Source organism: Mercenaria mercenaria, chromosome 9 (genome assembly GCF_021730395.1).
Source record: "Mercenaria mercenaria strain notata chromosome 9, MADL_Memer_1, whole genome shotgun sequence".
In the NCBI taxonomy this organism is placed as follows: domain Eukaryota; kingdom Metazoa; phylum Mollusca; class Bivalvia; order Venerida; family Veneridae; genus Mercenaria; species Mercenaria mercenaria.
The window spans coordinates 25,370,415-25,397,368 of record NC_069369.1 but is presented as its reverse complement, the minus strand read 5'-3'; the positions used below and the strand labels follow the sequence as shown (position 1 = coordinate 25,397,368).

The following is a 26,954-nucleotide window of genomic DNA, read 5'->3' as shown; positions in this document are numbered from 1 at the left end:
GCAAGTTCAGAGAATTATTTCGGACGAACTATTGTGACAGACAGACAGATGTACGGATAGGTAGACAGACTGACTCACACTCTGTCAGACTGTGCAAAAGCAATATATCTCACCACATATAAGGTCAATCTAAACGTATTTTTATCCTAAACTAAAATCAGTTATAAGATTTCGGTGTGACGAATACAGTTGTAAGCACAAAAGGTGTCTATTTTCTATGATACCTACATAATAGAAAAATATATTGTGTTTTCTGTTTTAGTTTAAACAATAGTGTAAAACTAAGCGCATTGTCCGGATATCGGTCGCACGAAGATATGGTTTCGGACGAGCCAATGTGCAGCTTTATGCTTAGTGATGCCGGTAACACGATGACATTGTTTCGAACGAGCCTTGGTAGTTGATTTGAGAGCAAAATGTCAAGAATTTCATAGCGACTTCTTCGCCATCATTGAAAACGGAAGTAGATTAGAATTTCATATATTGATACGTCTATATCAATTAACTTATTTATTAACTTATTTTTGGTAATATAGTGTTATTCGGCCTCAAACAAGTGACTTCCATTGAACAGATCATATAAATATCACACTACACCTAATGTCTTTTTTCTTAATTGTCACATATTTCATGACGACCCATTTTTCTTTGTCACAGATTTCTGTATACAGTTTTACAGACTCATGAATTAGAAAAACTGGTAATTTTGAAATTTTCTTTATTGAAAATTCGTCTGTTATGTAGGGATAACGCATTTTTTTTGTTTGTTTGTTGTTGTTTTTTTTTGTTTTGTTTTTTTTTTGGTTTTTTTTTTTGTTGCTTTTTTTTTATTTCTTTTCGTTGTATCACACCTGAAGAACTGCAAAAGTGCCAACGTATCCCGATGGATTATGCTAATGTTATCATAAAGGTAAACGTGCGCGAAAGCTTTCCTAGCATAAACGTGGAAAAGTATATTGTCCATCAACCTCATTAAATGTCGATGAAACGCGCGTGTATTTTAGCGCTATTTAATGTATAGGAAGTTAGCACTAGCAGTAGCAAAATTATAAAATGTGAACTGCCAGTAGCGGAAGCAGCAGTAGCAGTAGCAGTAGCAGTAGCAAAATTATAAAAATGTCAACTGCCAGTAGCGGAAGCAGCAATAGCAGTAAAAAAACGTGAATTCGACAGTAGCAGTAGCAGTAGCAAATATGTGAAATTGGTAGTAGCAAAAACAGCAGTAGCAAAAACGTGAAAACGACAGAAGCAATAGCAATAGCAGCAGTAGCAAGAACGTGAAATGTGCAGTAGCAGTAGCAGCAGTAGCAAATATGTGAAATTGGCAGTAGCTACTGCAAATTTTACATTTTTGCTACTTTTACTGCTGCTGCTACTGCTGCTGCTACCAGTTCCGTATTTTCTTATTCTGCTACTGTTGTTGCTACTGCTACTTATGCAACTGCTATTGCTGCTACTGGTACTACTGCTAATATTGCTACTTTTGCTGCTACTGCTGGTACTGCTATTCCTGCTGCTGCTACTGCTACTGCTACAGCCTATTGCTCATTTTTGCTAAGTGTTACTGCGGCTACTGCTACTGTTAGGTTCACATTTTTTAATTTTGCTACTATTTCTGCTACTGCTTGTGCTACTGCTACTGCTACTACTGCTGCTTCTGCTACTTTTGCTACTGCTAGTACTGCTTTTGCTGGTACTGCTATTGCAGTTACTGCTACTGCAACTGCTGTTACTGCTACTGCTGCTACTTTTGCTGCTACTGTTACAACTGCTACTGCTGCTACTGTACTGTAAGTGCTGCTGCTGCTGCTGCTACTGCTGTTAATACTTCTGCTACTGCAGATACTGCCAATTTCAAGTTTTCTACTGCTATTACTGTTACTGCTGCAACTGCTACTGATACTGCTACTACTACTGATACTTCTGTTACTGCTGCTACTACTTCTACTGCCTTTTTCACATTGTTGCTACTGTTTCTGCTGCTACTGCTTCTGCCAGTTTTCAAATTTTCTAACTTTGCTACTATTGCTGCTAGTGCTGTTGTTCTACTGCTACACGGGTGCTAATGCCAATATTACGTTTTTGCTAGTGCTACTGCTAATACCACATTTGCTACAGCTACTGCTGCTTCTGGTACTGCTGTTACTGAATTCTGTCAAAATGTGACCGATGGAAACTGTTTCACTAGCGATTTCCAAATCAGAAATCCATTTATAGATTTATTTGAGTGTCGGTCAGTTTTTGCCCCTCGGAGGGATCATAAAATAACTTTGCATACATTTTCACCTTAATAAAACGCAAGATTTAGACCCCTAGGTCCAAGGTCAAGGTCAAACTTAGAGGTCAAACGTTAACAGGGTCTGTTTCTTGTCCAGAAAATACCTCTGCCATTCATCAAGATATTTTGAAATTACTTGGCACAAGTGTTCCCCATAATGAGACGACGTGTCATGAGCAAGACCCAGACCTCTGGCTCTAAGGTCAAAGTCACATTTAGAAGTTAGAGGTCATCATGATATGTTTCTTGACCGGTCAATAACTTTGCCCATTCATCAAGGAATTTTAAAATTTCTTGTCATAAATGTTTCCTATAATGAGTTGATTTGTCATACGCATTAACCAGACCCCTGGCTTCACGGTCACAAGGAACAATTTTAGTGTGTGTGTTTTTATCCGGTCTGTAAGATTTTTATGCATAGGTGTATATTCAAATAACTTGGCATGAATATTCACCATTACAAGACAATGTGGCATGTGCTAAGGCCAAAGTCACAGGCACCCGAATTAAATTTGTACATGAAATTTCTTCCCTTTTATATGATATAGTACAATACATGTGTTTTATATCTTCAAAAATGAAATTATCTTTTAAGTATGACGATTGGTGTGATAGAATTGTAGACTTGTAGAATGCAAACCCAGGCACAAGTTATAAGTTAGGCCACACCAAATTGATTACTTGGTCAACGGATTTCCCGCTCCATTTTTTTCCAAATTCAAAAACAAATTTTTTTTTTGAAAATCAGCTTCCGCTCGCTTCAGTTTTTGGAGACCGATTTCAAAATTTCAGAGCGGGCGTTTTTCTCTGTTTAGGGGCCTTATTATTACTGTGAAGCGACAGTAATTCATAAAATTTAATACACATGTATTTTTAATCATAACTGTCCATTAAAACACAAGAAAAACATGTTTGAGGCTCTGTGTTGTCCCAGTTTGCAAAACTGACAGCCGAAATGACAGTTAGATTGTGTAAATAAATCCTTGAAAGATCATCAGAAAGAGTTTCCGCAGAACATTTTTTTTCTCAAGATGAACATCAATATCACATTATTTAAAACAATGTCATATTTAAAACAATGTCATCTAATAATGGCCGGTGATTTAAACAACGTTTTGCTGCAATCCTTAAAATTATACACATATATCAGTACTTAAATAATGGACAGGCGGTATAAATTCAGTTTGGACTTCACATACAGTGTTACATCATAAATAATGTACTGTTGAAATAACTTTGATTTTAAAGACTGGAACATTGCTTCTATCAGCTATGTAAAATGGACAAAATTTTCTTGCGGAGAAGGGGTACGCACATGGAACTTTATTAGGGCAAAGGAATCCTAAAGAGCTTACAAACTCACAATCCAAGTAAACATGCATTAAAGGCTTACTTTTTTATTTTTCAAGTAGAGTTGAAAAACAAGAATATTATATAACTGTTTATAGATCCTTTTTCAGATTTGTTTAACGGGTACCGTCAGATCTATTTATTAAAAAGAAATTGAAGATGATAATGCATTTATTGTTAAGACTTGCATCATCAAAAGTAAGTCTTTCCTTATCTGCCAAAGTTAAATGTGAAATCAAAGAACAATAGAAAGTGCAAAATTTGTCATTGAATTTACAATCAGTGGATGATGGATTTCCTGGTATCTTGTGAAATTGCATGACACTATGATACATAGGTCATGAGTATACCTAATGTACTGGTGAGGTGATTGCAGAATTTTCCATATACAGTCGAAACTCGGTATCTCAAACTCGCTTACTTCGAAATTCCGCTTAAGTCGAAGAAATTTTCAAGTCCCGTCAACTTTCCTTCTTTATATAAGTAATTCAACTTCGGTTATGTCAAAATTTGACTTACCGAGACTCCGGATGTGTCGAAAGGGATTTTCAGTCCCGTCAATAAAATTCAAGTGCATTGTGAACTCGGTAAGTCGAAGTGAGAAAAATATGCGATAAAATTTCACACATGTCATTGTGAATGTTGGTTGGTTTTTAACACATGTCCATGTTTTTTGCCTAACCGGTAACACGTGATGCCGACATATCAAAGGCGCGGTGATTATCAAGGTGAGATGATGTCATACTTGTTTGCACGTGCCATAATGATAATTGTTTGATGTAAACATTACATTTCTTTAATCAGCAGTCATTTGTTTTTTGAGACGTTATGAAAATTGCTTTTAATTTAAACTAATGAATTAATTAGTTTGAACTGTTGGGATCTTTAATAAGGATTACTTAGATGTAACCGCGATGAGACTGTATAAAAATTAACTTCTTGGGGGAAAGCATAATTCGTTCAAAATGTCAGATCGAAATGCTGTCAATCCTCCGGAGAGAAACGTGGTACAAAAAGGAAACTTGACTCAAAAACATTTGAGGTTAGTATCATTTTTATTCTTCGAAAGACTGAAAACTTTGATAAACACAAACTGTACGGAATTGTGTATGCGTAAAGTGCCGACAGCGTATACACGGCATCAAGGAAACAGTTTTTATTTTTTATTAAATCTTTTCGTAATGTGTACTTATTTCGTCCATATACGTCCCTCCTCATAACTCGAATTTCGGTTATCTCGAAATAAAAAGCAAGGTCCCTTGAAATTCGAGATACCGAGATGATTTCTGTTATACACTACACGAGAGTAACAGCTTTCTTATTCTTATGTAGTGACATGGAATGTAAGGCAAAACCCTTTATGTGGCCAGGGTACTGGCTTGCCTAGGATAAAACTTAGCATACACATTAGTTCTATACACTAGAAATACAGTCAAATTGCCAGATTTTCTTGTATCCGCCTTTTGCTCCCCCCCCCCCCCACCCCCCCCCAAGTTTGTTTAAATGTCTAAATGTTTGTAACGTATTTTGGGAACAGTTTGTAATTAAACCTTCAACTTTTAAGGATCTTTGGTTCTTTTATGTCTTTTTAAGCCATTTTGATATGTTTTTTTGCAGTGCTTCTTGACTTTTGTGACAAGGTTTTTTATTATTTTTTTTTCTTCAAATCGCTCCTCGCCCGCTCCAACAGTAGGTGAAATCAAAAAACAAATATTTTTATTTTTATTTCGCTCGCTCGCTCGCTCTTAAATTTTTTGGAAAAAATCCGATGACAAAGAAATTGATTTGGTGTGGCCTAAGTCAAATACTTCTAGAGATGCATGCGATACAAACGTGTATGCCCTTTATGCATATCTTTGAACAAAGCAAGGGCCATAACTCTTGTCTTACAAAGAGTAATGTCAAACAAAACCCGAGGTGCACAATTCACATGCTGAATAATATTCCTATTATGTTTCATGGCCCTAGCTAAATAAGTTTTATGGTACGTGAAAAAAAAATTATACATACTTTTGACATAGTCATGGGCCATAACTCTGGTCTAGCTAAGTGAAAATTCAAACAAAACCATAGTTGCACAAATTCACACGCTAAATATATTTCCGATCATGTTTCGTAATCGTAAGTCAAATACTTTTTGAGAAACATACGACAATACCTTTTTGCCAAAGGAGCAAATTTTTAAGCATATTTTTGGCTAAGTCAAGGGTCATAAATCTGGTCTGTGTGTATCCCAGTTAAAACACCAGGTACACAACTTTTCATGCTAAATGACAATTCTATGAGGTTTAAAATACTTTTTCAAATGTGCACGACACAAATTCTGACAAATGGACGGACTGGCCGAAGGACAACTCTTAGTGCCACCAACCATTTTTATTTGTGGGTATGAAAGTTGTGGTCAAACAAATGTTAAGGATATTAAAACTGTTTAAATAATATTTTTTCCTCAAAGTCTACAAAGATATTTTCACGCAGTTGTTTCTCTTTTCCTCAAAATGATTTATAAATATTAGATTTTAGCTAAAATATAAAAAAGATTCTGTACATTATTTTTTTCAGTTTTTAAAATATGTTGCAGTTTTTGAAATATGTTGCAATTAACTGCATATACATTTTGTATATCAAAATAAGTAGTGTTTTACAGAAGTTTCTATTTTCGATAGGGGTGTTTTGCGTAGCTAGTACTGTTTTGTTTAGATTGGATGCATTTGCCATTACATTATAGTTCAGACCTCATCTTAAGCATAAACAAACAGTAATAGAAATCGCTAATTATACACATCAAGACAAGTTCTTACAGAATAGAGAAAATGAAATGACTTGCACTGAAATATGCTAAATAAACTACATTCCTTCAGAAAATGCAACTACATGATTTACTGGCCGTACTGAAAATTTGATTTGCAAGACGAAATGTTAATGCGTCAAATATCCTGGAAGAACACACTAAACCATTTTTCATACGTTATGTGGAAAGACTGGTTTTTCAAGGCTTGGTACCATTTGACAGCATATGTTCGCAAACATTGACATGAGAATATTAGCCTCCCAACCCATGAAATGTCCTTAGGTTACACTGTTGAGCATTTTTATACCCGTTATATGTATACCACTGCCTTCAATTTGAGTTCCTACCATCTCGTACTCAGTGATTTCAGTAATGTATTGCTCGTCACACTAGCGAAGCATGTTGTGATAAATTAATTGACACTGTTAAGTATTAGATTTGTTAGTGACCCTCGACGGAAATACCTGGAGTGAGCACTATAAATGGGGCGATGTGTTAATATGCTAACTCGCTGACAAATGCGAACAGTATGTTGCTTAAGAAAAGAAACAAAATGGCTTAGTACAAAAATGAAATAATGTCAACAAAATAAAAGCATCAGAATCTGATGTAGGAAATAGTTATTCGGTTGGTATTATCACGGCAAAGAAGTTTGTGAATTTTTATTTAGTTGTATAATGCAGTTACTGAGATATATACTTGCTGACAATCGAAGACATAACTTAATCGAAGAAAAGGTACAGAAAGGAGCGGCAAAATTTTATCAAAATAAAAGCTTGATGATAATCGTTAATAAGGATAACAATTGAGGCCTACACTGGGAGTATTGCAACAGCTCTGGTGACTTTCGTCACGGCAAGCTAAAATCTATAATAAGATTATTCTTACTGTAAAATGTTTACGGGTTTTTTCTGGTTTTTTTTTTTATTTATTTATTTTTTTTTCTGGCTAGTAAAAGAGTACTTCATCACAGCTCAAAATAATACACAACTATGGAGGCGTGTCCCATAAAACGCCTTACGGTCGTTATCTGATCGCTCACTATCTACGATCAATCTTCACACAATACAAAAATTAGTTTAAAGTACTGAAGAGATAGTACCTATAAAAGAAGATTTAAAAAGAATAACAGCAATAAATTACAGGTTTAGCAGAAAAAGGATGTATCTATTCCATCCGTGTAATTTTACGGCTTTAAAGAGCCGTTACTAAAAATATTTAACTTTTAAGCTAAAGTACTTGCTGTCAGTTAGAAAATTTTGTTAACACAGAATTTGATTTTACAATGAGAAATAAGAAATCAATGAAAACTGGTATCACATATTTGTAAAAACTTATGTAGCATGTTATTATATTTATCATTTATTCATTTCATTGTTCACAAGGATTCGTTTTGAAGCACTTCTCTGACAGTTTTGGGGTAAACAGAATAAAACAAAGGGCTGCTGTTCGCAACTGTTAAAGCATTTATTATTGCAAACAATGTAAGCAAATATAGTTAAACCTCTCTAATTTGGTTTTATTGACAAAAAATAACTACTAAACCACTAAACCAATAAATTTATTATATCGTAAGCGTGCGTGCAACAACTGTTATTGGAATGTAACATGTTACATTTTATTGTCACTGTTATTTTGACGGAAAATCATCACGTGAAAAGCATACTAGAAAATCAACCAAATGGTCGACGGGTAGGCACATAATATACTATACATGTAAGTTTGTGAGACACTTCTCCAACACGGTTTGATTACAGAATAAAATGAGTCAAGTAAACATACACACTTACCTTCTCCAGTATATCTCTGAAAGTAAAACATGACTGTATTTCAAACAAAACAAACATACAAACATATATTCTCAAATCATATTCTACTACTTTGTCATAGTTATCCGTTTTCTTGTATGAGGGAGATTCTATAAATTCTGTACTAAATGGTCTTCACTGATGACACATGTTTAACAAACATACTAATACTTGTGAATTATCGCTTGTTGATACACACTCAAATATACAGTGGCCTTATTTCATTTAATATGAAATGTGAAGAGAAATAGAAATCAGGGTTTATATTAAAGTGCGGGAATCCCCAAAAGAGATATCTTCTGAATTGTGTCGTGTCCATAGAAGTTTTGTAGTGACATTAAAACAGTTTTTCTAAGAGGGTCACAATAGTCCTCAAGACAATAACCGTCCAGGCAGGCCTGTTGTTGCAGCAATAAAGAAAAAGCTTGATGTCGTAATGATATGGTAGAGGAAGATGGACTATAAACAATTTTCCGAACAGCTCAAATCATACTATAGGTATTTCAGAATAGATCGTCCATCTAATTCTGACTGATTGTATGAAATAAAAGATTGTTCCCCCAATATGTTCACAACTGACAAAACGTCCAAGCGGTTAGATTGCGACAAAAAAAAATGCTGAAAATTATATAACAACTGTAATCTCAAAATTGCACTGGCGATGTTTTTATTTATTTTGAGAGCCCCAGCGACCCATAAATAAAAAATAATAATGGCTGAGTTTAAGTCTGGGAAGGGTTGTCATTGCAAAAATTAAATATATATCAAGAGGTTTTAAATAATATCTTCTTTGATCCTAGTGGCCCCTTTGTACAATAGCCTTAGGAGAGTAAAACCATCAAAGGCTACTATTATTTTTTATTCTACAAAAATAAAGTGCTTACAGCTGTCAAAATATTTATCAAAATAAACGCCAAAGTAAAGGTTTGAAAGGCATACAGTTATTCCTGCTACTCTGGTTTAGCACCCGCCTGATTTTAACTTAAGTCCCTGTGACTTTTTCCTATTCCCATTGCTTAAGAAAATGCTCGCAGGTAAACGCTACACCATTTTCAGTGCCTCAACGGTATACCAAGAACATACTACATTTCAGCATTTAGTTCATGGATAGTAAGAATTACTGTAAAAGTGTGTTTCTGAGCAGGGAGAATACTTTGAAGCAGTGGCATGAAGAGTGAATTGATCTGATTGATAAAACCAGTGACAGAATTGATTGAATCACCCTTCTTTATGAAATACATTAATTTGAGATATCGAGATCAAGTTTTTTTTCGTGCTTTTCTAAGTATTCTCGTAGGAATATTGTTCGTACGTAGAACTTTTAAAATATTCAAACTTGTAAGGCATGATCTAGTAAATAAGTCATTTATCGGATATGTGTTTAGAAAAAAATAGTATAAAGGAAAGTTTTAACATACCGGCCTAATCAATAATTAAAGCACCCTATTATTATAGTACGATATATTTGTCAGTCTGTGAATTAAAGGATTGTAAATCATTTTCTGTTTGTTTTGAAACACGTTATTTACACTCGATAAATTAAAAGCGCACACAGTAATCCTAGTTTATTTAGCATCATTTAATTACAAAGCAGATGTTTTGTAAAAGTCAGTTCTAATGACAATTTTGTACTTTTATATTTATTATTAAGATATGTAACCAACGTATAAAGTTCTTTAAAATGAATTCTCTTTATCATTCCGTTTCGTATTTAATTTACTAAAATCCATATTGTTGATGGGTATTTGAAATACTCCATCTTCTGTATTTTCCCACTATAGTTTATATTTGTTGTTGACCTGTTTAGGAGTTTGTGACTCTTGCTCTGTTTGATCTGCCCGATTCTTCCAGGGGTTTTACTCTTACTACCTATTATCAAGACCAACCTTAAGGAAAGCAAGGCTGATACTGACGGTTACGGAGAATCCCGGTCGAGTTTAAATCTTCAAGCTAATGATTACATAAATCCTGCGAAAACCATTAAGTAAATTAAAAACAATTTCTTATACACTTTACTGAAATGACTGACACCAGACCAGAACGATAATGCCTCTGTACATGTTATACCATACCCCTGGGTATACCATAAGAACCATGGTCATAAACGGGACGTGTACTAACCCATTTCAATCGTACATTTCTCACTAAAACGTGCAGTTCGGTGAATGGGTGCTAAGCGTATTGAACAAGCGGTAATTTATCTTCCATCGTGCACCAGTCACATTGTCTCAATATTTCATATTATAGATATACTTCACATATTTTATGCTTTCGTCAACGTTGTGTGAACTTCTAACTAATGAACATCCGGTCTAGAGGTAACAGCAGTCTGCACATGTTTAGGCGAAATGTAAACAAACAAAAGCAGAATGCAAAATATTCACAGTTTTACAACAAAACTCGAGATAAGAAAAGAATTCGTTACCGTAAGGTCAACCACAGCGTAATTTCTAGGAATAGATCTCACTGGTAAATCATCGTCCTGTTCTCGTGTAGATAGCTGAAAAACAAACTTGCAAAGGTAAAAATAAAAAGTTGTGTGATATATTGAATTCAAATGTATATCTAACTGAAAAGGTACCCTTGAAAACAAGCATGTTCAAAATATTATTTACTAATTTAAGAACAACAAAACATCATATATATTCCGTGTACTAGTATGTATTGATGTCTACGCAAAGTTATTTTAAGCGTTATACCAATTAATCGTGATTTTTAAAAAACTAACATTTTTTGCGTCTTGATCCCTATTCCCGAAAAGGAAGAAAATCGCTAAACAATAAAATGACGCTCTAACGGTCTTATAATATGTTCTTAAATTTAGTCTTCTGAAAAAGACATACTTGAAATGTGGCAATATTCTGAAAGAGGAACCAACTATACGGCTACTGAATCATATGATGCATTTTAATAGTGTTACAGACAAGTAAATTACTGCGTGGTTTATGGATTGATTGAGATAACTCACCAGCCTATGTGATCGTATTAAGTTTGGAGGGCTTATGCTTCGTGAGAAAGCATCTCTACGTCTGGGCTGATATCCCTGAAAAGGCAAAATGAAAGCAAGGTTATGTATCTTGACGTGTGAGGTTGTCTCAAGATGACAAAGACGTGTTTGAGAGCATTGGGGCAAGTAGTTTTTTAAAGAAAACATACAAAACGCTTGTGAAAGTAGATGCCGACACCAACTCCGACGTAGAAAGAAACTAGAAAATGCTTTTGTAAAAAAGCGCATGTCTCCCCCAATGCAAAGTCCTATAGGCAAGAAGTCAATAGGGGTCAGGAGCGAAAGTCAAAGAGACACTGATGGTTGGCTGCAAAGGGATCATCTACTTGGCATGTCCAGTCATCCCGCTAAATTTCAACACTCATGGCCTAGTGGTTCTCAAGTCACTGTTCAGGCTCCTGTGACTTTGACCTTTGATCAAGTGACCTCAAAATAAATAGGGGTCATCTACTCTGCATGTCCAATCATCCTATTAAGTTTCAACATTGTAGGTCAAGTGGTTCTCAAGTTATTTTCAAAAAATGATTTTACATGAACAGGCCACTGTGACCTTGACCTTTAATAGACTGACCCCAAAATCAATAGGGGTCATCTACTCTGCATGTTCAATCATCCTATGAAGTTTCAACATTCTGGGTCAAGTGGTTCTCAAGTTATTGATCGGAACTGGTTATCAATGTTCAGGCCCCTGTGACCTTGACCTTTAACAGAGTGACCCCAAAAACAATAAGGGTCATTTACCCTGCATCCTATGAAGTTTCAACATTCTTGGTCGAGAGGTTCTCAAGTTATTGATTGGAAATGGTTTTCCATGTTCAGGCCCCTGTGGCCTTGACCTTTAACAGAGCGACCCTAAAATCGTTAGGGTTCATCTACTCTGCATGACCAATCATCCTACGAAGTTTCATTATTCTGGGTCAAGTGGTTCTCAAGGTACTGACCGGAAATGGTTTTCAATGTTCGGACCCCTGTGACCTTGACCTTTCACAGAGTGGCCCCAAAATCGTTAGGGGTCATCTACTCTTTATGACCAATCATCCTATTAAGTTTCAACATTCTGGGTCAAGTGGTTCTCAAGTTACTGACTGGAAATGGTTTTCAATGTTCAGGCCCCTGTGACCTTGACCTTTAATGGAGTGACCCCAAAATCGATAGGAGTGATCTACTTTGCTTGTACAATCATCCTATGAAGTTTCAACATTCTGGGTCAAGTGGTTCTCTAGTTATTGATCAGAAATGGTTTTCAATGTTCAGGCCCCTGTAACCTTGACCTTTGACGGAGTGACCCCAAAATCAATAGGGGTCATCTACTCTTCATGACCAATCATCCTATGAAGTTTCAACATACTGGATCAAGTGGTTCTCTAGTTATTGATCGGAAATGGTTTTCAATGTTCAGGCCCCTGTGACCTTGACCTTTGATGGAGTGACCCCAAAAACAATAGGGGTCGTCTACTCCAGCAGCCCTACAACCCTATGAAGTTTGAAGGTTCTATGTCAAATGGTTCTCCAGTTATTGCTCGGAAATGAAGTGTGACGTACGGACGGACGGACAGGGCAAAAACAATATGTCTCCTGGGGGAGACATAATTAATCAGAAGACTTAAACTAAGGCTTAGTCCATTTAATGACAACAACTACAAACTATATGATATTTGAAAACATTAAAAACTAATGGGAACATTGTGGTATAACCAACAGCGGCAAAATAAACAACCTTTTTGTATGAAAACTATAGGAATATATTTACAAATTTTAAGAGCACAACAACACTGTACTTATTTAATATAAATGATTTGCATTTACACAAAAATACACAGAAAAAGTAAAGCAATTTGATAACAATGACAGACCAGCCAAATAAAAAAACAAGTGGGAAACTTCCTTGGAATGGTCAGTGGTAAAACACCACAGGGAAGTTTAAACTGATGTTTGTTGGGCAACAGACTAGACTCGTAGTCACACTATGTTCCTAAGTGTTTTAACATATCTATCTTGCATTGTTCCAGGTATGGTCGCGCACCTGGGTAGAACGACCGATTTATCGTAGGTCAGCTGTATGGCTTCCTCAGGTGAAGACTTCTACATTCAATGTGAAATTTCGAACAAACATCGGTGAAATGCAAGTGATTCCAAGTCATTTGGAATCTTTTTATCGAGATTCTTTTCTCCACAACCGAGGTTTTTCGGACTTTATCGTAGATTTTCGTAATTTCGGGCCGAAATAAAGATGTTCATAAAGATTATATTCACAATATTACTCATGAAAAAAGCGTTCTGAAAAATTACATACGCACTATCCTTCCAAGCAAAATGAATTTAATTAAAGTATAAAGTTTATCGTTTATTAAATTGTGTGGCCGTGTGTTTTATAAGTAAAGAAGCTATATGCACTGAACGAAGAAACCTTGTAACTATTAACTTAAAAGTTACCACGGTTTTGACAGTATTTTGCATTGAACAAAACTTTCTAAAATAGCAAGCTGGAAACTTTAAATTGATTACATATCTAAAGATAATAGGTAAGGGTAGATTTCTCGGAAGCACAGAGCACCTCAAACACAGCCTCAGAGCCACGCATTAGCAAAGTCGGTCCACGATAAAAAGAAGCTGTAATGGAAAAATATTACAGACGGGTTGCTTCAAACATCTAACAAGTGCATATTACTTTATGTGAAATATAGATAGAGGGTGAGGAAGTGGTAAAATGGTGGGGTTGGGGTGGGAATTTGAAGAGGAAAGAAGAACAAGGATAAAAATACAAAGGGAATGCTACGTTCCTTAATAACAGTCACACTACAACGTAAGCGCAGACACTCGTGTTCCACAATCAAACACACAAACATACCCAGCTAAATAACATAGAAAACAGTAGGGAACCGTCTTAGACTCACAATCACACAAACGCACCCATATAAGCAGGAAAAATCAATTGTGTACCTCCTTAGGATTCCGTCAGTCTTAATAAAGGGGGGCCACGAAAACTAACTCAAAGTAAAGGGGGAGGGATGCAAAAAGTAGTGCAAATGCAAGGGGAAAGGAAGGGGGGCACTAGGGGGGAATAAGGAGGAAAGGAAAAAACGCATAAAACAAACAAGAAAACATACGAAACAGACAATACAAGACAGACAGAAAACCAGTTGAAAATAGGGGCGCTGGCTTGGAACTGTCAATAAACTATATAAAGGAAACTGGGGGTTTAAAAGGCGTTAAGGTCATGCCAACCTCGCACTTACCCTATTTTCAACAAGTTAGACAACACAACGTATATAAAATCCCAGTTGAGAAAGGCTCTAACATTAGCGCAAAAATAACAAATTAATAAGGTAAAACAAAATTCAGGTAAATCTAAGGTATAATTACACCAATGTAAAAATCTTTAATGCCCCGCTTTACTGTCATTGTACGGTCAAACGTTACTGCGGACAATGCAAGACTCCTTGCTTGGGGCGTAGAATTCTTTTATTTTCAAGTGACTGACAAGTCTTGAATACAAAACGACGATAATATATAAATTGTATCGGAATAAGTTATGGAGCTCTTGTTATAATCAAATTTGTGTTTTTGTGTACTTTAAACTGAGTAAACAACATTAAATGACAACTGTATCAAAAGAAACGTTTGCTTGACACTACCAAAGCCAATAGTCCTTTTCTGTCATATAAACGGACTTAGTCTAGTAAAAGCGAAATCTTTACAAATTTCCTAATTCTTAAAATATCATTTGTGATTTGGGGCATGGATGTGGCTCAGGACATTGCAGTTTTAAACATAATATTACGATCAACATATTTATTTTATGCTTTAGTGAGTGATGGAAAATAATAAATAATGTCTACAAAAATGCCGCCAACCTTTACGATACAATATAAAATCTAAACGAACTGTTTAAAGTGTCATATATTGCGATTGATTCACTTTCAACTAAATTTAGGGGAAAAAATTAGTTTCAATGTAGGTTGTCGTTGAAATGGAGAAGAGGCACACAAAAGTGATTCTTTATTTGTTATGTTTCTCTATGTGGTGTTATGTTATGGGACACCCTTAAGTTTCGAAAGACTGACGCTCTGCTAAGGAATATGCAATAAAAAGAATAGAACGACTTTCTTATTTACATGCGCCCTAGATATTTTGTATTTATATTGTATAAAACGTGCAGTCGGTGTTTACGTTAGAGCCGTCACTCCTCGGTAGCTGTCTTACTACAGGTTTGTGTTTGTAAATCACATGACGCTAGGTTGGAATTTCTTAATATATTGTTAAAACCCATCATAAGTATCAAAACAGCTTTAAGGTACTACTTTTTGTTTTAGGTTTTGCACCGCCGCTATATCGTCTTTCACCAAATAAAAGGTACTACTATTTATTTTAGAAACATTATCAAAGACCTAGACTCGCAGAAAATACGCATTTTAAAAGATAGCCTTTAATTGCCGCTTCGAAATTTTCCTCATATCGTCTTTCACCTTTGATCTATTCATCCTGGTTATCATACTAATTTTGTGAAATGAAACTCACAATAGTTATTTTTCCTCATTCAAATTATGCACTTTCAAGCTTTACTTGCTTGCATTCAATCTTTACAAGTTTGAAGCTAATAAGATTTTCTTTAAAGGAAAAATATTATGAAAATATATAGGATTTCTTGTCTATCTTACTTTGTGAATATGGTACTATTTGTGACTATTGCGCATTACTTCACCTTCTTTCAGAACTACCCTTCCGAATTTCGTTGAAAAATCAGCTAAGATAGTGACAGGTATGATACGTTACAACTTACAAGTATTGCATTACATAAAACTTGAAGTAAAATAACTAAATTGCTACTAATACATTTCTGTTTTCGCTATTAGATAACATAGTTATGTGTACATACGTTGCACGTGTAAATGTGTGTGGGTTTGTTTTCTTTGTTTTTGTTTTTGTTTTGTTGTTGTTGTTGTTGTTGTTTTGGTTTTTTTTGGTAGGGTATTTTTTTGTTTTTTTTTTTTTTGTTTTTATGCACCTTTAAACCGAGTTACCGTATGGAAGTATTAAACATTGCATTGTTAAAGAACCAGAGGGCGCTTATAAGATTTATTCAATGTCTCGCGCGACCCTCCAATACCTAAAATGACAGTCATTCTCCTGAAAGAGTCTTCCATACAAGTAACAAGTGTCTATAAATCAGTTTATAGACACAGTGTGTGTCATTTACAAATAAGTTTGCATTATTTACCGAAAGCAAAAGTAGAATAAGACTTTTGTCAATCAAGCCCAAGTCATTTTTTACAATACAGTAACTTGTACAACGCTCGATTGGTCAAGTTTGCTTTCATACAAATTGTGCCCCTGTGGTCTAATGTTAACATGCTTGACTGATAATGAAGAGGTCCAGGGTTCGAATCCCAGTTTTTAGAAAAAATAATTCTGTTATATATTCTGACTTTATCAGTCTTGGCTCTGATTATCTAGTGTTTTGAGAAGAAAAGGGATATAATTATACAAAATTTGAATAGTCTGAGGAGTTTTCTCCTGTGAACAAAACACAGGGTCTCCCACTTAATAAGAGGCCAGTACTGGTTCCTCCTAGGAACCTCAGCTTTGTGTGTATCCTTGCTACACATCGGACACGCTTAAGTACCAAACTGTTTATTCGCAAAGAGCCAGGCTAAGTTAGCCGGACATGCCTATATCTGATGGCTCTCTCTCTCTCTCTCTTTCTCTCTCTCTGGAGATATTTTCCTATTACTTGATACATAATAGTAGTAGCGCGGTGACACTATCTTGGTTTGCAAGGTACCTAGTTCCAAGTGCACAGATCGGATGATCGGATATGCCAGATCAAAAACAAGAGCTGTCACTAATGGTGACAAATGCCCCCGCAGCGCCTTGACCTTTGACCTGGTGACCTTGACATTTGATGTGGTGACCCCAAAGTCAATAGAGGTCATGTACTCAATAAGTACTATTAGCATGTGAGGTTTGAAGGTCCTGGGTGCAGTGGTTCGCGAGTTAAGTGCCTTCATGCAAAAAGTTAACATTGGCCCCTGTGACCTTGACCTTTGACCTGGTGATCCCAACGTTAGTAGAGGTCGTGTACTCAATAAGTACTATCAGCACGTGAAGTTTGAAGATTCTGGGTGCTGTGGTACGCAAGTAAGGTGCCTTCATGCAAAAAGTTAACGTTGGCCCCTGTAATTTTGACCTTTGAAATGGTGACCCGAAGGTCAGTACGGGTCGTGTACTTGATGAGTACTATCAGCATGTGAAGTTTGAAGGTCCTGTGTGCTGTGGTTCGCGAGTAAAGTGCCTTCATGCAAAAAGTTAACGTTGGCCCCTTTGACCTTGACCTTTGACCTGGTGATCCCAAGGTCAGTACGGGTCGTAAACCCGATGAGTACTATCAGCATGTGAAGTTTGAAGGTCCTGGGTGCAGTGTTTCGCAAGTAAAGTGCCTTCATGCAAAAAGTTAACGTTGGTCCCTGTGACCTTGACCTTTGACCTAGTGATCCCAACGTCAGTAGGGGTCGTGTACTTAATGAGTACTATCAGTGTGTGAAGTTTGAAGGTCCTGGGTTTAGTGGTTCGCGAGTAAAGTGCCTTCATGCAAAAAGTTAACGTTGGTCCCTGTGGCCTTGACCTTTGACCTGGTGACTCCAAAGTCAGTAGGGGTCGTGTACTCAATGAGTACTATCAGCATGTGAAGTTTGAAGGTCCTGGGTGCAGTGGTTCGCGAGTAAAGTGCCTTCATGCAAAAAGTTAACGTTGTGACTAACGAACGAACGAACGAACGGACAGTTGAAAATTAATATGCCTCCCTTTGGGGGCATAAAAAAAAATCAGTCAACTACACTGAGACACCGGTTTACTTTGCTCGATCAATCTACTACATTTAGATTCCAGCTTACATACAAAATCGAAACTGAAAATTGCATAGACAAAAAGGGGAATAACTTTATGAAATAATGAATAAGTAAAACATTGTTATTTAACCTGTGCACATCACTTCAGATCATCACAGTGAATATAAGATCATTTCCCACCAGTAGTAAGTGTGATACCAGCTAACATACAAAAGTTAAAAATGCGGATGCCGTTGCAAATGCCAACGAATAGGTGAGTGCAACATCTTCTAACAGTCGAACTGAAAATCTTGACTACTTACTGACGTAATTTCCTTTTTATATGGATTTAAAAAGTATTTTTATTCGTTTAAAATATGTTGTTGTTATATATATGTAAGATTTTAAATTTGTAATTTAGCGTGAATAGTTTTTAAACATTCACACTCACAATATTCGCACATACATGCATGTATATATCACCAACAACGCATGCACGTACGCACACACACAACTAAACCTTTCTTTCTCTTATCTTTCTTTTTTCTTTCTTTTTCTTTCACCTGATTCTAAGCCACGAAAATGTATTTAATATTGTACTTGACGATATATTATGCTTCATGTAAATGTATGTAATGATTGTAAACAATGTATTTGTGAAAAATATATTCAATAGAAAATTTATATTGTACATTGGAATAACCTTCATCTATTTTTTCAGTAAGGAAAAGACGACACACTTAGCTTCTGAATGTTATTCTGAAATAAGCAGCTGCTTTAGCTGTGGTGTTATTTGTAACTTTGCATACTTACTGATCTAGCCTGTGGATGCCATTTCGAAACTACTTCACCTTCTTCTTGCTCTTCAAACTTCTTTTCCTTTTCCGTTTGTTTTTTCTTCCTGACAGACATTTGTCTTCGTCAAACAGTTCCAGGTTTTATCAGTTCAGCTGAAATCATATAATTAGATCCAGTTAATACAGCTCAATTAGACTAAGCAAACAGCCCTGTCGTTTTGTTCCGTCAGTATTTTAATTTTTTTTCAAGTTATTAATAAATTTATAATACTTTTCAGTCTAATATTTTCACAATTTTAAAAGGCTATTGTAACTGATGCCTTCTAATTTTACCTCCTAATTCAAAAATGTTAAACGTTACACTTGAAGGCGTGCTCCCTTTTATCTAAAACTATGACGTTTTACACCTGCATAGCTTTCAACATTTGTGCTAACGGATAGGGTATAATTCAACGGCATCCGAACATGAAATAAATATGACTTTTTATGAAAAATCATGGTTTCAATATCAAGGGTAGTAAACAGGCAAGACCACACTAGATATTTAGGGTTTATCTCGTTCTAAGTACAAAGCGCAACCGTTGCAAATGCATTTTAAACTTTTCAGTGGAAGAAAAAAACAACTTCTAAGTGAAATTTTATCTTAATTTTCACAAGCTTAATTTACTATAGATATAAATGTTTGCAAAGATTTACCGATAAGATGATAAATAACAAGTTATATCAAAAATGTTGAAAAATATATCTTAACACTATGAAATTTCAGCGAGGAATGATTTTGGGAAAGTGCAAAACTGTCTAAAATTCACACATCAATTACTTTTGTACCATATTAAATATCTAAACTTAATATATCAAATGATACAGTTTAATAAAGCATAGGAAGTGGTGTTTAAATGGACCATAAAACATATTTTTAATAACATTGCAAAATTTGACCATAAAAATCAAGCTGTAAAATTGAACACGGCAACTCACTACACACGCAAAACTTTTTAATCATTTTAACAAATCTAAATTGTCTGGAATAGCCAGCATTCAATAACCTACTATATAATTTATACAGTATATATAGTTTACATTCTTTTAATTATCCCTGAACAGGTGAACTAATTTTGAGGCAAAAATATGAAGAGCTGCCAGTAAGGCATTGTGCTCAACAATTCAAAAGAAATAATCGCTATGATAATATTTAGTTGCAATCTCTGAATATATCCTTATATAAAAAATAAATTCTTATTACGGTACAATAAGTTGCATGCAAAACTTTTGTGTTGAAAAAAGTCAATAATTCAGTTAGTTTATACTAATTCATTTTCGGTCCAATGCGAAGCAAGTTCTACCCTCGACACCTCATTCTTGATGGTATCCATCGTTACGATGGGCGGTAAAGGAAAACACCTCCAGGAAAAATCCTTAAAGGTGCCAAATAGAAACTAACAAGAAAACTTAAATCTTAAAAAAAGACTACACATTTCGAAATATACTACTAAACATTACGATAGCCGTGCAATATTCCCTTGAAGTCAAAACTTGTGCAGAGAAACGAATGATTTTTTTTATTTTCTTAGACTGACAGGGGAGGTCATTTTGCCCTACTTTCGTGTTTATCGCTTTTCCATAATCGGTCGGAAATTCTTAGGGATCACGTGATTTTAAAAGTAATTCAAACGAATATCCGTTTAAAGACGCGCCACAAGAAGTCTGTATTCCTTTGTATTTCTATGTATAGGATAGACAACTCGTGCCGTTGTCTACGGGATATATACAACGAGCAAAGCGAGTTGTATATATCCCGTAGACAACGGCACGAGTTGTCTATCCTACTTAGACCACGTGACATAAAAACTACAATTATTGAAAACTCTCCCACGCGTTCTATAGAAATTAGGATTAACGTGTTTTTATAAGAGTAATATCATCTTTGTACCGTTAGCGCTTAATTGTCAGTAGGGCATATGAAAGAATGCAGGTTATTTGTATAAATTCAGTTTTACTCAAATACCGGATTTACTAAGATTTAACGTTCATTAACACATTGAGTCATTTGCAATCACAAAATTAATGCTAAACAGTTAAATATGGATTTCTCAAAAATACTCAAAATTGGACTGCATGCTGAACAGTGTTTTTGTGAGGAGTTTGCATGTTGGCGAAACATGATGACAGATACGTTGATTCGTTGATTCAAGAAGATAGCCAGGTTATTTATTTAGTTAGTTAGTTATTTTTTTATTTGTTTACTTTGTTTGTCAGGATATAGTTAGTGCGTAGATGCTCGTAGGACTACGAATACCTTTTACTATATCGTACCCTTCTTGTAAGAATGATGTAGTTGTTTTACTTCCTAACTGGGCCAAGTTGTTCGAAACTTTAACGGACTGTAATTTAGTTTAGTTTAGTTTAGTTTATACTAATTTGTTTTAGCTCGATTGTGATGAAAACTTTAACTGTTTAAGCTTATTGTAACCACTCTCTAGTCCGTTTCCTATGAAAACTAGTACTGGGGTCATATGAGAAGTCATGGTCGTGACCCCAATGATGCTCGAACCCACGACCACTGCATTAAGCTGTTAAACTAACCGCCTGTTAAATTTCTATTTATGATACTTGTCTTGGTGGGTGGGAAACACTAGTATAATGTTTTAATTTTACTGTAAAGATGGTTTAGTGTTTATAATCATTAACAAGTGCATTTGATTTTCTAAGTTTTCTAAACTGTCGAAATCTACTGATAAAGTCAATCGACCGTTAACTCAATCGCCTGTTAAAGTTTCGAACAACTGGATCCAGTTGATTGCAAATGTAAGGATCGTGCTGACATGTCTTTTTTATAACAAGTGAACATAAAAAGTTACAACAGTTGGAAACGTTTCAGTGAATGTGTATATTACGTTTTTACCCAGTTGGTTCTACACTACAAATATGTAGTTTATTGTAATTCATTTTTATTGATATCTAATAACATGGGGTCATTTTTACAATATTAATATTTAGACGTTGTCAACTGAATTTACCTCCAAGTCAGTCTTATTTTTTATCCCATTGATAACTGGTGAGAATATTGCAAGGTCATTTAACTCCGGCGTTAGCCTGTATTGTTAGATGGTAAATTGGCACGAAATTCACGCGTTTTTTTGCCCAAGTTTCCCCCGATATATATACAACGCTACTGTTGTATATGAAATATAGACGGGTACAAGTCTGCTTTGCGATTGGCTATTTACGGATTATCGTGGTCTAAGATGGTAATTATATATGATTTGCATGAAAAAAATGAGATATACAAGATTTTAGTTTCAAATTGACAGTGACATATATTAGGCCAAGACAATGTGTTTAATATCTAAAATTTTATTGAATTAATGTAGCAATATGTAGAAAAATCAGTGTATTTAGGTAAATTTCTATCACATTTTGTTTCTATCCGATACGTTTCTTCAATTAAAACTTTAGGGTCAGTGGTAAAAGGACAGAGTCGGTCGGTTAAGCGGAAACAAACAATTGTATTCTAAACCTTACTTTTGCATAAAATTTGCCCAAAAGCTTTATAAGCAAAATTTATACAACAGTGTATTTTTATTAGGTTTCATGGCTTGAAATGTATGAGCTGATTAAACAACATTTTCTCACAAAACAATTAAATACATGTTAATACATTTTCATTTATTTTTCCACAGAGAGGTTTTAAAATTTGGATCATGAATTTGATTTATAAATAACACTAGGTTGGGTGATATTCGTTTTTATCATGCAACTACTATGCAAAGTGACTGATATCACTTGCCTGATATTTTATTTTGTTATCAGGTCATTGACCTGATATCAAAATTAAGCTCCTCCCATATTGACGGACTAGTTTTTACATCAGTTTCCTTCCAGACTGAATTTTATTACAGAGTCCACTTTCAATGTTGCACAATATTTTTTCTAAATAGATTCTGTAATCTCAACAAATTTCCTTGAATATGGTTGTCTCTAATTTTATCGCACAGACAATAGCACTGAATGACGTCATCGTGAAACGTTCATCCTGACATCACAATGTTTACATGGATCGATTCTTGGAAAGGTTTACAATACACTTGACAATGTATGATATACTTATTCTTGATTTATGCCTTATTTAAGGCATGCACATTTTATTAAGTATTAGCAGAAGTGTTTGTGTTACTTATTATTCTTGAATCAGTTAATTATAGTTCTTGGATCAGTGTAAATTTAGTGATTTTAAAAACTTTAAAGTCTGGAACTGGAAGTGAAATTTTCAGCGCTTTGGACATGTAGTTTGTTTTGTTTGTTTGTCTTGGGTTTAACGCCGTTTTTCAACAGTATATCAGTCATGTAACGGCGGGCAGTTAACCTAACCGGTGTTCCTGGATTCTGTACCAGTACAAACCTGTTCTTCGCAAGTAACTGCCAACTTCCCCACATGAATCAGAGGTGGATGACTAATGATTTCAGACACAATGTCGTTTATCAAATAGTCACGGAGAACATACGCCCCGCCCGAGGATCAAACTCACAACCCCGCGATCCGTAGACAAACAAACAAAACAAACTACATGTCCAAAGCGCTGAAAATTTCACTTCCAGTTCCAGATTTTAAAGTTTTTAAAATCACTAAATTTACACTGATCCAAGAACTATAATTAACTGATTCAAGAATAATAAGTAACATTTGGACATGTAGTTGTCTGAGTCAAATGTTGTATAATATGGAAATAAAGCATGTTTTGGTTTGTTCAAGATGATGATTTTTGATTTTTACGCAGGTAAGAAATTATTTCATTGTTATTTTTTTACAAGAATATCAGAAAGTCAAAAACATTGTCGGAGTTGAATTCAATATGGCTGCCGTATTGTTTCGTTCAGAGTTTCAGGGGCGGATGAATTTTCAAATCCGTAAAATATAAATTTGATTTTTTGCTTCAGAAGACATTTTTTACGAAATAAGAGAAGAAGACATGTGTTTTTCTAGGCAGTTTGTATGAGTTTCATGATAAATAGAATAACAAGCTACTGTCTTTTGATATCAGTGTTATCAGGTCTCGGCTGATATGGGCGGAAGGGGTTCGGTTCCCTCACCCCTTCCAACCCATATCAGCCTCGACCTGATAACACTGATGTCAAAAGACAGTAGCCTGTTATTCTCTATTTATCATCCCTCATGTAAACAATGTAAAATAGCCATAGACCTTAAGGTATGATATTTTTCTAATATCATCATTTCAGATAATATTCATTTGTGTGACACTCTGCCTGAATAACAAGTCTGGTGGTATTCGTTTCAATAATACCCGTGCCGAAAAGCGTTCCAATTATTTGATCATTGGACAGAGTTGACAATACTATACAATACAGAGTTTAATTAAAATTGGTCCTTAGGTAAACAGAGAAACGATATGCGATGGTGACACTACGATGGTGAAACGCGAAGTGCGATGACGAACCGCGACAGTAGGATGGTGAAGTGCAACAGTAGGATGGCGAAGCGCGACAGTACGATTGCGAAGCACGACAGTACGATGGTGACACTACGATGGTGAAGCGCGACAGTGCGATAGCGAAGCGCGACACTACGATGGTAAAGCGCGACAGTAAGATGCGAAGCACGACAGTACGACGGGCTGTCATCATCGTACTGTCGCGCTTCGCCATCGTACTGTCGCACTTCGCCATCGCACTGTCGTGTTATCACCGTCGTACTGTCGCGCTTCGCCCTCGTACCGTTGTTTCTTCGCGCTTCGCGTTCACATGGAGCAAGCGCTGGCCCTAATGAAACACCGCAACTATGGATATTGAACAAGTGGCAATTTATCGGTCACATTCCTTCAATATTTCTTATCTCAGAGAAAAAACGCGTAGTTTATAGTTTCATCTGCATTGCAGACTAGCGTTCAAAATTATTCTGATTGGCTGATGTGAAAATGTTTGTCACTCGTCGATTAACTACACATGTACGCTATAATGCGTATATGCAGCATAACTGTGCAATGTGAACTCATGTGTACCAGTTTTTGACTTAGAAATAAAAATCATTTCTAAGTTGTTATTTTATTGTATAACTGTGAATATTTTGATTTATGTTTTAATTTGTTTACATTTGCACACTGCTGTGACCTCTAGACCGGATGTTCATTCACGCAAGTCTTTTTCTGTAACGTTGAATAAAGCATAAAATATTTGGAGTATCTCTGCCATATGAAATGTTGAGACAATGTGACTGGTGCACAATGGAGAGGAATTACCGCTTGTTCAATATGCTTTTTACCCATTCATCGAACTGCGCGTTTTAGGTGAGAAATGAGTTAGTGCATTTTCCCGTTAATGACCATGGTTCTTATAGTATATCTATGGGTAGGGTATAACATTTACAGTGGCATTGTCTTTCTGGTCTGGTGCTAGTGGTGAAATAACAAAAGTTTTAGAAATTAGACAAAAACTATTATAGCGTACTTTTATTCAGATCCATGCATAACTGTACAAAGACCAGAGGTGAGAATGAATGTTACATATTTTGAAATGTAAGAGTTAAAATCTTCATCGCTACAATATTGCAAAATATTAAGGAAAAAAATGTATTGGATATGGGGAAACAGCTGTGCCAAATAGTATTAAAATCCCTTGATGGATGACAGTTATGGACCAGACAGGAAAATAAACCTTTTGAACTTTGACTTTCAAGAGCGCCCCTGACCTTTGAGCTAAGGAAATGTGTTTTGCGAATGAAAAACCGTCCTATTATGGGAAACATTTATGGTAATCCCTTGATGAAATGTTGAGTAACAAACTGGACTGGAAAAAGTCATGTTGACCTTTGACCGCTAAATGTGACCTTAATCTTTGAGATAGGAGTCTTGATTTACAAATAACACTTTGTCTTATTATGGGAAACATTTATGCCAAGAAATATTAAAATACTTTCATGGAATGTTGAGTTATAGACCGGACAAGAAAAAAATACTGTTGACCTTTGATCTTTAAGCTAGAGGATCCTTGTTTGCATGTGACACGTCGTTTCATCATGGGGAACATTTGTGCCAAGTAATATTAAATCTCTTCCTGAGTGACAAATTGAGGATCGGACACGAAATTACGGATGGACGGATGGAATGACGAACGGACTAGCCGTCCTAAAGACCCCGAGACCGGTTTTCAACCAAAGCGGAAATCCAAAACGGAACACCGTACTTTAATCATTAATCGTTGACAGAGGGCCGGAAAGAAAAGTAATAGAATCAATCAAGTCAAAATTCATCTCAGGATCATATTTTGGATCATGTAAAAATACGAAGAAAAAAAAAACGGACACAAATGATCAAATTATTTCCAGTGTACTCAAGCACTTAACTGAAATTATGTTGTGACAATATGGAAAATTGCCTTTACAGTTTCAATAATAAACCAAAAACTCACCTGTAACACAGTCAAAATACCTCAGTTTATATGTACAAACTATTTCACAAACCGAAACTGTTATACATGAAATGACATGAACCGTAACCTATAACTATTAGGTGGGCTCGATTGTATAGCCCGATTTCACCCGGTACACCGATTTGGCCCGATTTGCACTCGTTTCATATGTTATGCACGCATCAGTTCGGATACGCAGTTAAAATACTCCAGTTAATACTCCATTTAATACTTATCTACTATTTCACAAACGAAAACTAATACATAAATGGTAACCTAATTACATGACCTCATTACAGAATCGGTACGCCAGCGGAACATGCCGAAAAATCCGGCGCATTTAGTTGTGGGGATAGCCTGGTGTGATTTAAATAGAACCCACCTAATACAATATAAATACAACTTGTAAAGTTTACCAGCGCAAACAGATATTTGACTACCCGATATCTTCAAAATAATTATTGCGTGTTTAAAATGTTGTGTTTTTGACTGAATGACATTTGATAAATACCTGACCTAATTCAACAGCATATTAGCGTTTTAATAAACATAACATTAAGGAACATGTTGTATCATTATATACATAACATGACATAACATGATTATAGATTATACAAATTTTTAGGCACTATTTATACGTATTGTACACATGAATACATATTTTCATATACACGTCTCAT

The 26,954-nt window shown here is 35.5% G+C and overlaps 1 protein-coding gene across 2 annotated transcripts in view; it reads right to left on the bottom strand.

Annotated features, from left to right (window-relative positions):
* Positions 1-26,488, bottom strand: part of LOC123546749 (probable serine/threonine-protein kinase pats1) — a 32,516-nt gene extending 6,028 nt beyond the window's left edge. The window contains exons 1-5 of one of the 2 annotated variants that reach the window (XM_053551052.1): positions 26,275-26,488; positions 18,872-19,008; positions 11,196-11,270; positions 10,653-10,727; positions 8,210-8,225 (exon numbers count right to left, since the gene is read on the bottom strand). In XM_053551052.1, the coding sequence (XP_053407027.1) occupies positions 8,210-8,225; positions 10,653-10,727; positions 11,196-11,270; positions 18,872-18,970 (265 nt within the window). In that variant the 5' untranslated portion in view covers positions 18,971-19,008; positions 26,275-26,488. The remainder of the gene's footprint in view (positions 1-8,209; positions 8,226-10,652; positions 10,728-11,195; positions 11,271-18,871; positions 19,009-26,274) is intronic. The other variant, XM_053551053.1, reaches the window with a different exon arrangement.
* Positions 26,489-26,954: the final 466 nt, after the last annotated feature.